The sequence below is a fragment of the Musca vetustissima genome, unplaced genomic scaffold (assembly GCF_032173495.1).
Source record: "Musca vetustissima isolate MV318-11 ecotype Yass unplaced genomic scaffold, APGP_CSIRO_Mvet_v1 utg744, whole genome shotgun sequence".
Lineage (NCBI taxonomy): Eukaryota > Metazoa > Arthropoda > Insecta > Diptera > Muscidae > Musca > Musca vetustissima.
In genome coordinates this window covers 738,492-753,469 of record NW_026888268.1, presented here as the reverse complement: position 1 = coordinate 753,469, position 14,978 = coordinate 738,492, and the positions used below count along the sequence as shown (strand labels likewise).

At 32.6% G+C, this 14,978-nt stretch overlaps 1 protein-coding gene across 1 annotated transcript in view; it reads left to right on the top strand.

Annotated features, from left to right (window-relative positions):
• LOC133336122 (protein doublesex-like) overlaps positions 1-14,286 on the top strand; it is a 141,231-nt gene extending 126,945 nt beyond the window's left edge. Inside the window, exon 4 of the mRNA XM_061544419.1 lies at positions 13,928-14,286. Coding sequence (XP_061400403.1) covers positions 13,928-14,286 — 359 coding nt within the window. The remainder of the gene's footprint in view (positions 1-13,927) is intronic.
• The last annotated feature ends 692 nt before the right edge of the window (positions 14,287-14,978 follow it).

Genomic DNA, 14,978 nt, shown 5'->3' with positions numbered 1-14,978 from the left:
ACCTTACACTGATATATTTTCTGAATGTTACTAATATTCAGTACATCCCTTTTATACTTGTCCAGATTCCCTTCACCATGAACTGCATTGTTCGATTTATAATTGTGGCCTATAGATCGACTCAAAAAAAAATTTTAAGCCCAACTTTCACATCTCCGAGTACATAGGCAGTATAATTGGTATTAATTTACAGGTCGACCACTTCTCTTGGATGTACTATCAACTTTTCGGGTCTATGTCCTTCAAGGGTAAATATATACTAAAAATTTTGTAATTTTTCACACAAAAGTCAGGGTCCATTTGACCAGCTAAATATTAACCGATCTTTGTCAAAACAGGCATGCTTATTCTTTTGTCCGATCCCCTTCTCCGTGTAAAATTTTGCGATGTTTGGGCCATAATTCTGGCCTCTGGAGCGACCAAAAAACCGACAAAAATTAAGTATTTGGTCCATTTCATATCTTAAATATTAATTGATATTTTCCAAAAACAATAGGGGTCTTCATTGACCTGAACCCTTCCTACATACAAAATTTCGTGAAGATTGTTCCATAACTGTGGCATGTATCGTGTTTATAAATTATAATGGACAGACAAACGAGACAAGGACAATATTTCGCGGCGTTACAAACTCTTATGGCTGCATAAAGGTATAATACCCTTACAACATAGTTGTGTAGGGTATGAAGAGAATAATTCAAAGGTTTTGTAGAGGGTATTAAGAAATTTGGAATTTTTATCTATTCTCATTATTTTCGGAACCAGAAGTACGTCTGTTGTACATGGCTTCTGGTGGCAAACTATAACTGCTTACTCTGCAACCGACTCACATTTTTCCTTCAAAGGAACCCTATAAAATGTCATTTTGTCCATTGAAATGGGAATAGACGTTTGGAATTAAATATTAGCCAAGTTAAATACCAATGTATTTTCAAAAAATTGACTTTTTTGATGAACTCGACAATCCTGTTGCTTCAAAAAAATATATACATTTGTAGAAAATTAGAAGAAAAACTATTTCCCAGTAAATTTAACCTTAATACTAGACATTCTATAAACAAAAATGTTATTTTTCCAAAAAGAAAAAAAAAACACCATGAGCTGCTAACAATCATCAATCAACAATCCAAATCTTCAATCAACAAAACACAAAATGATCATCAATCAACATACCCCAAATAAAAAACAATTCAATTCTCTGGATCTTCAATCAACTTTCCCTAGATGGCGTTTCAAAACTGGTGCTGAATGTTGGACTTGGAGCAATTATATATTCAAAAAAACATCACACCCTCTTCAGCTAACAATTATTGCAGCACACACAAACATAACTAAATAAAATACATTAAATATATATATAATTAATATTAAGATTGCAAAGGAAATGTTTACGAAAATTCCTTGCTTTTTATTTTAATTTTTGAAAATTCATTGTTGAGTTTATTCACAATATATGGCTTATGAGATTCCCTCTCAACGTTTGAATTGCAAAAAGCTCATAAACTCTTTGGGTAAATTCAGAGAAGATGTATATAAAATGTTTTTTTCTTTGAGCTAAAATTGTGAATATATTCAAAACAAGGCAGCAAATGTTGAATACTTGTCAAATAGCATTATATAGTACAACTTAATATGGAAATTTACATTTTTTATCTTTCCAACTTTTTTGTCTTTATCAATGTCCAACAAAAAATATTTAAAAAAATGGAATACCAAGCGTTTGACCTGTATTCATTTAATTTAAATAAATCTCTTTAAAAAACCCTGAAAATGTTGTTCACATTTTCTAAAAAAAATACATCACTTCTGTTGATATTTCTGTATAACACATACATACATATATATATTTTTAATAAGAATTGTTATATATTAATTTTTAGTTAATTTTAAAAAGTATACATATTTCTTTTATAAAATTTTAATGTTCCATTTAAATACATAATTGTAGTTTAATTGTTTTTTTTTCTTATTTTATTTTAAGAAAATGTTTGTAAATTTATCACACGGTTTATGTTTTTTACTAATGGCAACACTTGTAGGTGGTATATATGTAAAACATATGGCAATATTTGGCTAAAAACAAATGAACAAGGTGTAAGAAATACAACAGCATTGTTGTTATTAAAAATAAATTGTCAGTGCCAGTAATAGGTTGTTAGGGTTGGCCAGAGAACTTTTTTTTTTAAGTTATATAAACACTAAAAAAATTCCGAAGAAAAATAAAAAGAAAATATGTTTTATTTTTATAAATCAATCGTTTTGGATATATTTTCAATATTACCAAAATAAAATTATAAACCGGATGTATAGACCCTAATAAATTTTGATAATTTATTTTATAAAGAAAATGGTAAAAAAATTACTGATTTATCACTTTCACCTTGATTGTCAATATTACAAAAATAAAATATTTGTTGTTAATATTTTTGCCAAATGTTTTACCTTACAATTAGTTTTAAATTATTTACTCTTAACAAAATACTATTAGTTTAATATAAATGTATATTGTTTATTACAAAGGCCATATAAATATAATTTTTACGAATATTGGAAACAACAAAATATACACCTCTAATCACATTTTAAAACATCATAGCATAAGACAACAATTCGCATAAAAAGATTGTACTTAAAATTTATATTGATTAATATTGGAAAGTAATTACAAAATTACAATTCTTAATTAATAAATTATTAATTGAATTAAAAAATATTTTTTTATTTTTTTAATCAATTTAAAACATTGTGAATAAATTATTAATTCATTGAAAATATTATTTATACAATAATTTAACTAATTAACGGATTAAATTATCAGTGGTAATACTTACAAAAAAAAATCGAAGTAATTATTCATTGAAAATTAAAAACAAAATAATTAATAATTGATTGAATTATAAATTAATTAATAACTAAAAATTTTAAATAATGAATAACTACAAAATTGTAAATAAAATAAAATTAAAACAAAAATATTTTATTAAAAAAAAAGTATATATTTATGAATTTTTTCATAAAAAATTAAATTTAAATTTTAAATTAATACGGATCTCGACCTTGGGCTTTTATTACAAAAAAAAAACAGTGTGGCGTTAAAATCTGCTACCATTTCCGAATGATTTGGAATCTTTTAATTTAATTTAATTCATATTTTTTTGATAATAATAGAAATTTTCATCATAAAATATATTTATAGAAAAGAATCTAAAAATTAGAAAAAACTGCACACAATTTCCATTGGCTGTTTAGACAAAATCAAAAAAAAAAAAAAACAACAACAACACATAAAAATGTTCGCTATATGATAAAGCACAAAATAGTGTGTATACAGCATATGAATTTTATTTCAACAAAGAAGTATTTGAAACTGAAACTATATAAAAGAAGTGAATACCAAAAAATCTGTGTTAATTTAGAAGAAAAACAAAAAAAATCAACAAAGTCATTAATTTTTTTTTTGAAAATCCTCTATTTTATTATTAAATATTACATAAAAAAATATATACATTGTAAATGCTTAGATAAAGTTTGTAAAAATAAAAAATATACAAAATACAGTTTTAGCGGTAATTTAACTATGCTTAAACAACATTATTTTTCAATTTAGTTTTACAAATTAATTATCTAGCAATTATCTACTAAAATAAGAGAAAGAATAAAATTAAATACGCATGCAACTAATAAACTATATATAACTAAAACAAATAATATACTACTACATTAAATTAATTAAAACAAATAAGAAATATTTAATTATAAACAAAATATTCATTAGAAAATTTCCAATGCTGGTTTAGATTTTTTCTTCTTCTCATTTAGAGTTTTAGTCGCTGCAATTCATTGATTTAAGCACAGCAATTTGTACAGAATTAACATAGCATACCCGATAAGCGTTGGAAGTTTTTTTTTTCTTTATATCCTTTTAATTATTAGATATATATTATTATTGTTTATTTTAAGTTTAATGAAAAAAAAACAAAATGAATTTATTGTGTATGGAATTTGTATGTTAATTTTAAACTAAATGTAAAAAAACAAATACAACAACAGCAAAAAAAGATAAAAAATTGCCGAAAAAAATAAAGTTTTAAATGTTATAACAACGAACAGATCGTTTAGTTTTATTCTAAAAGGTAATGTATTTTGAATTAAATTCTGTTTTTTTTAATTATGTAATGAGCTGTGTAATTAAGCATTTTATTGTATTTTATTAAGTGTGATGTAATTGAACGGAATACCTGAAACCACGAAATGGATAATCGTGGTTTCGAAAGTAACGTAAACATATACAATATTTTTTCATGATATATATTTTGTATTATAAAATGACTTCCATGTAAACTGTTGCAAGCATTGATTCGTTTGAGATACTTTTCGACAACTTTTAGACACATATTGAGCGGTATCTCAGTCATAACTTGACAGAAGTTGGTTTTTAAGTGCTCAAGAGTTGAAGGTTTGGCTGCATAAAAACGGCCTTTCACGTAGCCCCATAAAAAATCAGTCTTTTGGTGTCAAATCGCATGATCTTGGTGGCCAGTGGATATCGCTACGACGAGAAATTACACAGCCATGAAATGTCCCTTACAATAAAAGAGGTTATCATACGACTATTGACGGTGACAGTCGTTCCATCGTCGTTTAAGCTCCAATCACACCTTAGAATCAGAGAGCGCCCCAAACTGTAACTTTTTCTAAATGTAATGACCTCTCTGCAATTACTTGTGTGTTCTCAGAACCCCAAATACGACAATTTTCTTCATTAACATACCCACCGAATGAGATGGTGTTTCATGGCTGAAGAAAATTGCGGTCCCCAGGCTTTTTTTCAAACACCCCTTCCACGTATCTAAAAATATATATATAAATATATCTGAACCTATTTTCACGAAACTTAGCACATTAATTCTAAACTTTATTCAGTACACAATGCAAAATTTCGTGCAAATCGAAAAATATATGGGGACTTTGGTACACCACTTACATAAAATCGGACAAAACTATATATGGAAGCTATATCCAAATCTGAACCGATTTTCACGAAACTTTGCACACATTATTCTAGACTTAATTTAGTACGCTATGCCAAAATTCGGACAAATCAAAAGATTTGCAGGGACTTTGGTGCACCATTTACCCAAAATCGGGAGAAACTATATATGGGAGCTATATTTAATCTAAACCGATTTTCAAGCAACTTAGCACACGTCATTCTACACTTACTTCACTACGCTATGCCAAAATTCATGGAAGTCAAATGATTTTCAGGGACTCTGGTGCACCATTTACCTAAAATCGGTCGAAACTATATATGGGAGCTATATCTAAATTTGAACCGATTTTCACGAAACTTAGCACAAGTCATTATAGACTTAATTCAGTACGCTATGCCGAATTTTGTAAAAATCAAATGATTTTCAGGTACTTTAGTGCACCATTTACCTAAAATCGGACGAAAATATATATGGGAGCCATATCTAAATCTGAACCGATTTTCTCCAATTTCAATTGGGTTCGTCCTTGGGCCAAATAAGTGACTTGTGCAAAATTTCATCCAAATCGGATTATAAATGCGACCTGTACTTTGTTTACAATTTAACATCAACAGACGTACGGGCATGCATAAATCGACTCAGAAAGTGATTCTATGCTTATTCTCAAAAGGATCAATGGGTCTATTTCGATTCCTTTTGCCTGTTACAAACATATGCACAAAGACATAATACCCTGTACCACAGTGTGGTGTATAAAAATGCATCTACCAATTTAAAAATCGAACTACATACCGACTGTGTTTGGCCTGAAAGTATGCTACAACTTCTTTACTACCTAGCTGCTGATTATGAAAGAAGAAAAATTGCCGTTTTTAAAACATCAATTTTTGTGTGGTTTTTCATTTTCAGGTAATAGGTGTCCAGCATCAAACAGTAGATATATTTCGGAACACCGTTGACTTAAAATGCAAATAACTCAGCGACTACTTAACCGATTTTCATAAATTTTGCACAGCTGGTTCGAGTGAACTCTAAAGTTTTATTCCATATTTAAAATAAAACCAGTGAGCGGAGCAGTATAGTCGGACGGAGCCGACCATATGATACCCTACACAACTTCCAGGGAAATCTAACTTTATGTGTTTGTATATTCTGAGCTTGGGCAATATTTCGCGATATTTGCACTCTCTTGACAGACTAGATGTCAACAAATATTTCTAATATTTAATAGACGAAGGCTGTACTTGTCTAAATTCTCTTTACTTTCAGTTATGTTGTGATGTTGAGCTTTCACTTGTGGTCTATAGATCGACTCGAAAAAAAAACACAAACAAATTAAGTTTTCGGTCCACTTCATCCAAAAATTATTATCTAATCATCACCGAAAATTATGGGCGTTGTCCTTGAGCATAAGTGGGATCTCATGGAAAATTTCAAAGCGATCAGCGCTATATTTCCCCCTCTAGTGTGGTAATGGGTTACTAAATAATGTCTCAGTACGTAAGCACCCGTAAATATTTAAGTGTAACTCCTACATACGAGTACATTCGACCATATAATTGTTATCAATTTAAAGGTCAATCACTCCTCTCGAACATACTATTAACTTCTCGGGTCTAGGTCCTTCATAGGCAAATATATACGCCATAGAATACAAATTTTGTAATTTTTCACACAAAAGCCAGGGTCCATTTGACCCGCTAAATATTGACCGATCTTTATCAAAACATGTATGCTTATTCTCTGGCTCGATCCCCTTCTACAAGCAAAAATTCGCGGTGTTTGGGTCATAATTGTGGCCTCTGGAGCGACCAGAAAAACCGACAAAAATAAAGTTTTTGGTCCATTTCATCCCCTAAATATTAACCGATCTTTTCCAAAAACAATAGGGGTCTTCATTGACCAGAACCCATCCTACATGCAAAATTTCGTGAAGATTGGTCCATAACTGTAGCCTGTATCGTGTTTACAAATTATAATGGACAAACGGACGGACGGACGGACGGACACATGTCTAGATCGACTCAGCTAGTCGAGATATGACGATCGGTATACTTAAATGTGGGTCTATGACCAATATTTCGCGGCGTTACAAACTTTTGAGGCTGCACAAAGCTATAATACCCTGACAACATAGTTGTATAGGGTATAAAAATATAAACTTATGTTATATAAGAGAAAATTAGTATTATGTGAAAGATCAAATCTATTGTCTATATCGACTAGTTATACCATACACAACTATGTTGTAAGGGCATTATTGTAAAGCGAGACATATTGGTCATAGACCATCGCTTCTCATGCATGGGAACTGGTGCCCGTGGATATAAATAAACAAGTTATTTACGTTTTCTTTTTTAAATCTGTTCATATGGTGGTTTCTCAGTTACTCTCACACGTCTGTACTTTTTGAGAAATTCCAAGCCACCCCTATCATAGACCCACCTTTTAGTATATCGACTAGCTGCATCGATTTAGACATGTGAGTCCGTCCGTCTGTCCATTTTAATTTGTAAACATAGTACAGGCCACAGTTATGGACAAATATTTACGAAATTTGTCATGTACGCTGGGTTCGGCTTCAAGAAGACCCCTATCGGTTAATATTTAGGGTATGAAATGGATCAAACACTCTATTTTTGTATGTTTTTCTGGTGTCTATATATACCACAATAATGACTCGAACGTCACGGAATTTTACACGAAGAAAATGACCTGACGAAGGAACAAGCATGACTTTCTTCATGATAATCGGTCAATATTTATTGTGTCAATTTGATGTGTGAAAAATGGCAAATTTTGCATTATATGGCGTATATATTTACTCCTGAAGTTCAGAGACCGGAGAAGTCGATATACCAAAGGAATGGTTAACCTCAAAAATTGATGACAATTATATAGTTGTCTGTAATCGGTACGTAAATATTTACAGGGTATTTAGTATCATTACCATAGTGGCGTAAATCTTCACTCCGGGAAAACATGACCCGGAAAATTACCAGTCTAAAAAATAGGAGCTGTTGATCTTGAATCTAAAATCAGTTGTGTTAATGGAAGAGGTCGGAATGTCGGTCGGAGAAATAATAAAAACAAATTTAGAGGTCTGCTTATTTTAGTAGGTGTTTGTATTACCATTATCATACTATAGGGTGCAAATACCGCGAAATATTCGCCAGCGTGTGAGTGTAAATCCTCAGAAAGTTTATCTTCAGTGGAAGTTGTTTAGGGTCGGCCCTGTTCGACTTTACTGCTCCGCTCACTGTGTTTTTTCAGCAGTTAATACAATCTATCTCGACAATAGATTTTTTTTATCTTTTGAAGTTATATATATGGGCAATATTGCCAATTTTTTAACATAGCTGAAGCGGAGGTTCACCCCTTTATAACTCGGGAACTACTTAAGTATATGAAAAAAGTGAATAGTTTTGGGTTAATTGATCTGTCGTTGCAAACTGTCCATGATATTGACCTCCAAACTTTATTTTGGTGGAAGCTGTGTCTACTTTAATGTAAAAAAATGTGTAAAAACAGGTTGAGGCGAACCAGTTTTTCTATGTTCTCTATCGATTTGTGACTAAGCCACTCATTGCACGGTCTTCGTGTCAAAATAAAACTAGAAGCCAACAAAATAGGGACTATGCCCCTTATGTATCATTTTTCAAAATTTTCACTGCATCTACCTTTAAATGATGCTGACATTTTGAAGCTCGATTTTGAGTGTTTTTTTAATTTTACTTCTAGCTTTAATACGCCAACAGGAATTTATAAAAATCGATTATAAGATTATTGTAGTCGCGAATCTGCGTAATTTGATATGTATTTTGTGTATGTAGTTTGCACAGCTTCAGAGTAATACTCATCCGAAGGTGCGAATTTTGTGCGATCAAATTTCTAAAAAACCTATTTTTCGGGCCAAATTTTTAGATCTGTCAACTGAATGATATGGGTACCCGCGATCAATAAGGTTTTTTACGTTTCGGATGATATAAAATCTTCTTCGTGAAAATCCATTTACTAGAACGGCGGGAACTGGCCTTCCAAAAACACGAAATTTGGCAAAAAATGTTTTTGAAAATATCGCGGTTTTATTTGCGTTTTCTGTGAATCATTTCCGCTTCAATAAATGACCTCATACGGATTTTGATCTTTTTCGAAAAGAGAACTTTAAAAACTTCAGTCGAAAGAGAGATGTACGCAATTTATCTCAAAAATAGATTTTGCTGGCACATCCGTGGTTCTTAATGGACCACATTGAAATTGGTATAGATCGATGTATTTTTTTAGGGTGCACACCGAAATCGGATGCGCGTTAATGGCATATGGAGTTTTCGGAAATTATTCGCGTTTTACGATTTTTTTGGATACTTCAATGTAACGTGTGGCACATCTTAGCCGTCAAATGAAATTTCGCAAAATATACATGGATTGGAAGATAAACTTCAGTACTTCCTGGAAACCGCATGCGCATCAAATGATTTTGAGAATTACGCGATTTACACGCAATTTAAAATGTATATTTCATAATATTATTTTATTTTAAGATTTATTCCTATTTATAGAATTCTAAGATTTATCGGAAGTGTCTTGATATAATCCGCAAGGCGTATACTTATACACAAAAAGTGATTATTATTATATATGTAAATTTTTCGGCGATATTCGGGTAAAATAGCAGAATAACCCCAACATTTCTTTCTGAAATTTCTTGTATAAAATTAAAAAAATAAATATGATGACATTATTTCTTCGAACAAAAACCAAATATTTTTCCTCAATATCTTGTTTTGTTGTCGCTGTGATTTACAAACCGCTACACGGACTTGTGTGATTTTGATATTATTTGATTCATCATGGTGTTTAGATTATGTAGATATTTTTAAATTAATTTTTAGGTGTGTGCATGTCATTAATATAATGAAAATATTGATGTAATCTGCTATATTTTTTTATTTTTCTCATATTTCGCGAATATGTGCAACTTTATCGTGATTATTATAATATATTCATATTCCTATTTTACGGAGGAAGATATATATCAACGTTTTTGGTCAATATAATAAACGGCGTAATTTTAAGATTTTTTTTCTTATGCCTAAAATTAAAACCTCGATAACTTTTGCGCGCATCAACCAAAAATTTGATCGCGAACGGTTTCGGAGTCAGAACATTTTTCTCTATATGTGTACCAAAAATCATTGATGTGCAACAAAAACAAAAAAGCTGATTTTTTGAAAATGGAATATTAAAAAATTGGCAATATTGCCCATATATGTATATATATATGTATATATATGTATATATATGTATATATATATTTATATATATATATATAAGGTAACGGTTGAAAAAATTAAAATCGTCTAAATAATTTGCCCAACAGGGTTTCTTTCGTTAAATGAACACGATTTTTTCATTTCAAAAATTCATACCATTTTTCTTCAACCCTAACATTATTACATTTAATAGTTTTCAATTTTGAGAGACTAATTAACGCAACACTTAATGACACAATTAATCAATAATTTCATAACATCATTAATAATTACTAACTGTTGCAATCAATAAAAATCCATCCAAGAGGACAGTTACAGCCTCTTTTTAAGAGAAACATTTTCAATATAACATTTTAATAAGTTGACATACAACAAACACCTGCCTGCCTGCCTGCCAGTTAAAGAAAGAAAAAACACAAAATTCGAAATTTTCAAAATAAATGGCCATGGAACCAAAAGTCAAATTAACAACTTACCCATAACGCCCATAATAACCGCTCGGTTTTCTACTAAGAGACGTTTAATTTTGGGTGAAAATGAAAAGAAATAAGTAAAAAAGTTAATGTCCGTGTTTCCGAAAGATATATACCCTCAGCATATTGTGTGCAGAGGTCTACCGAATTATACACAGGCATTGGTAAAATATTACGATAAACAATGGATCAAATCGCTTATTCGATTCACTTCAAATTAAATTTACAGGTTTGTAAAATGTTCACCCTTTGTGGGGGAGGTACCAGAAGGAGAGGACCAAGGGGCCCAATCCCAAAGTTAATCTATATAGGGTAAACATATTACAATATGCAAAGTTTCGATGAAATTGAATATTTCGTTCACTTCATATGAGATTCACAATTTTTTAAAATGTTGATCCATTGTGAGGAGGTTCTAGAAGTAGTCTCTAGATGAGTCACAGTTGTGCCGTAGTACAAAAAATAAACCACACCTTATCACAAATCTGTCTGTATATAACCTTGGGTTGAATGCGTATTTTTTATCTAGGTTTCCCTAGAATTCTTATCTCATATCGTAATCCCTTCAATAAACTTCAATCTTTCAACTCAAAAGCTTCATAATATCACAATGAAAAAAAACTTTTCTATTGAAATCTTATTCCTTTATTATTTGTTTAATACTTGAAAGTATATTTGCAATTCAGAAAAACAAATAAAAATGCTTGAAAGCATTGATGAAGGGAAAAAGTCGTAAAAAAGTGTATTATTTTTAATACCGTCACTATTTTTATTGCTTAGATTTTTGCGTTATAATAAGACACGCATACACTCACCTACACGCAGTTTTCAATACAATGGCAAAAAAATAATTGCTAACAAGATTAATATTTAATGGCAACGTCTGGAACATTCTAGGACATACAATAACATCTATGAGGAAGTAATAAAAACAAAAATATCGTCAGACATACATACATTAGTCGTTCCAATGAGAATTTCACATATGTGACCCGGATGGTATCTATCAGTAAATAGGAAATATCATAACACACCTCCGAAGAGATGGAAACGTTCAGGTTGACAGAAAAAAAGTTCTGAGGGAATAGAGGAAAGACCAAAAAGGAAGACTTTATAGATGAGCAGAGGGTAGTATTTATAGACGAGCTGTAGAGAGTCTATATAGACGAGCTAAAGTGAGTCTTTCTAGACGAAGTGAAGGGAATCTTTATAGACGAGCTGCAGGGAGTCTCTATAGACGAGCTGAAGGGAGTCTCTATAGACGAGCTGAAGGGAGTCTCTATAGACGAGCTGAAGGGAGTCTCTATAGACGAGCTGAAGGGAGTCTATATAGACGAGCTGAAGGGAGTCTCTATAGACGAGCTGAAGGGAGTCTCTATAGACGAGCTGAAGGGAGTCTCTATAGACGAGCTGAAGGGAGTCTCTATAGACGAGCTGAAGGGAGTCTCTATAGACGAGCTGAAGGGAGTCTCTATAGACGAGCTGAAGGGAGTCTCTATAGACGAGCTGAAGGGAGTCTCTATAGACGAGCTGAAGGGAGTCTCTATAGACGAGCTGAAGGGAGTCTCTATAGACGAGCTGAAGGGAGTCTCTATAGACGAGCTGAAGGGAGTCTCTATAGACGAGCTGAAGGGAGTCTCTATAGACGAGCTGAAGGGAGTCTCTATAGACGAGCTGAAGGGAGTCTTTATAGACGAGCTGAAGGGAGTCTTTATAGACGAGCTGAAGGGAGTCTTTATAGACGAGCTGAAGGGAGTCTTTATAGACGAGCTGAAGGGAGTAGACGAGCTGAAGGGAGTCTTTATAGACGAGCTGAAGGGAGTCTCTATAGACGAGCTGAAGGGAGTCTCTATAGACGAGCTGAAGGGAGTCTCTATAGACGAGCTGAAGGGAGTCTCTATAGACGAGCTGAAGGGAGTCTCTATAGACGAGCTGAAGGGAGTCTCTATAGACGAGCTGAAGGGAGTCTCTATAGACGAGCTGAACGGGAGTCTCTATAGACGAGCTGAAGAGACTCCTGCTCTATAGACAAGCTGAACGGGAGTCTCTGAAGGGAGTCTCTACAGATGAGCTGAAGAGAGTCTCTATAGACGAGCTGAAGGGAGTCTCTATAGACGAGCTGAAGGGAGTCTCTATAGACGAGCTGAAGGGAGTCTCTATAGACGAGCTGAAGGGAGTCTCTACAGACGATCTGAAGGGAGTCTCTATAGACGAGCTGAAGGGAATCTCTATCGACGAGTTGAAGGGAGTCTCTATAGACGATCTTAAGGCAGTCAGTATAGACGATTTGGAAAGGTACACTATATACGAATTGAAACCAGAGGGCTAAGATCATGGCGTGGGTAATCTTTATACACGACCTCTTTATAGAAGACCTGAAGTCAGGCTGGGAGTTTTTATAAATAATTCGATTCCAGGAATTATTTGTAGACTAAGCTGGCAGGAAGCCTTAGTCGAACTAAAGTTGTTGACTTTTAAGTTTAACTGAATGATACGGAATTGAACGACCAGGGTAGAACGTTGTAAAAAATATGAAATATGTCCTGATTTATATTAGGCGAGTTTACTTGCGGCAATTTTTATCGTTCTCTTTTGAACTTGCTTCATTCGTCTATACAAGGCAATTCGATTTCAGAAATATATATACATATATATTTTTTTTTTGACAATGTTCTGGATTGGTATTTTAAATTACTGACAATACAAACAAAATTCACAAAACGAATTGCCAGAAAATTGTCGGTACGAGCATTTTTTTTCAAGTTCTATTCCCCTTGCCCCTCTCTCCTTCAAACAAAGACTTGCCGCAATTAAACTCGCTTAATATAAATTGGGACTATGTAATTATCTCAAGGAGTCTGAATATGTAGACACTCTAAAAGCCTTTGTATATGTGTCAATAATGTATTTATATATGCTATTTTTTATTTGGAATTGTATATTAATAACTAATTTTTATCGCTGTATTCTTTGTTCTTAACATTCAAAACCATACCGGTGATTTTGAACCAATGTCTCTTAACAAACAAATTTTTTTTTCTGATTTTAAAAACAAAACAAAAAATCTTGTTCAATTTGGCATTAAAATCAAATTCAAAATTTTCTTAAAAGTACATTTTAAATCTTTAAAATACAAAATATTAATATATATTTTCTTTCGATTACCCCTCACCACCACCACCTATAGCTACAGAGCATTTAAATCAACTGACACAAACCTACTACAATTATCAGCGTTATGCCGCATTACCACCGGTCTATTGGGGCTATCCGTCCATACAGTTTGGTCGTGCCGTCTGGACGGAATTACCAAATCCCAATTTTGCCGCAATTATACCACCTCATCTAGCTGCCACAACACCCGATGGTCCACAGTCCCTATGTCGACGGTCACCAAGTCCATTTAATAAGAATAGTCGGCCGGGCAGTAGTTTAGATAGTGAATCGACGACGGTCAATTCGCTGTCAACACCAACGACAACAACATCAGCCGCAGGAGTTCTAGCAGCAGCAGCGGCAGCGGCGGCCGCAGCAGCTGCCACGTAGCATTACCAGCAACAACAACAACAGCATCAGCAGAATTTGGGCACAACATCAGCATTAGCATCTGTGTCGGCAACGGCAACTTCAACAATGACAACAACTGTTTTAGAAGTGTAAGTATTGAATGTCCTGTTTAGATATCGAAAAATTACATATTTATTTAAGTTTTTGATTTTCGTATTTTCGGTCGGATTTTTTGAATTTTTCACAAACACACGAGTCCATTAGCTAAATATTTCGATATTTCACCATCTCAGTATCTACCGATTTCATCATTCTATTCACATGTTTTATTTTTCATTTTATTCGTAAACACAATCAACAATATTAATTAAATGTATGTTATTACGATAATCACCATCTTTCTTCCATCAAACGCACGCAGAGAATGTGGACCGGCCATAAAAAAAAAACATGGGAGGCTGGTTTTATGTCAGTCTTCCTTACCGCACTTACCACTCTTAAAGCCCATAATAATAATTGCTTCAATGCAACCAGGTTTGTAATTGTCTTTTGCTTCGATATTTGTGCTTGTTTGAAGTCCATGTTGTTGTTCATTGAACCGTGTTAAAGGATGAGCATTAAAATATACGCATGGACAGACTTGACATTTAATATCTGGAAAGCTTGTTTTAATCTAATCCATTTGTTTTTTCTTGTGTCACAATGACGAGAAGAAAAAAAATGGAAGAACA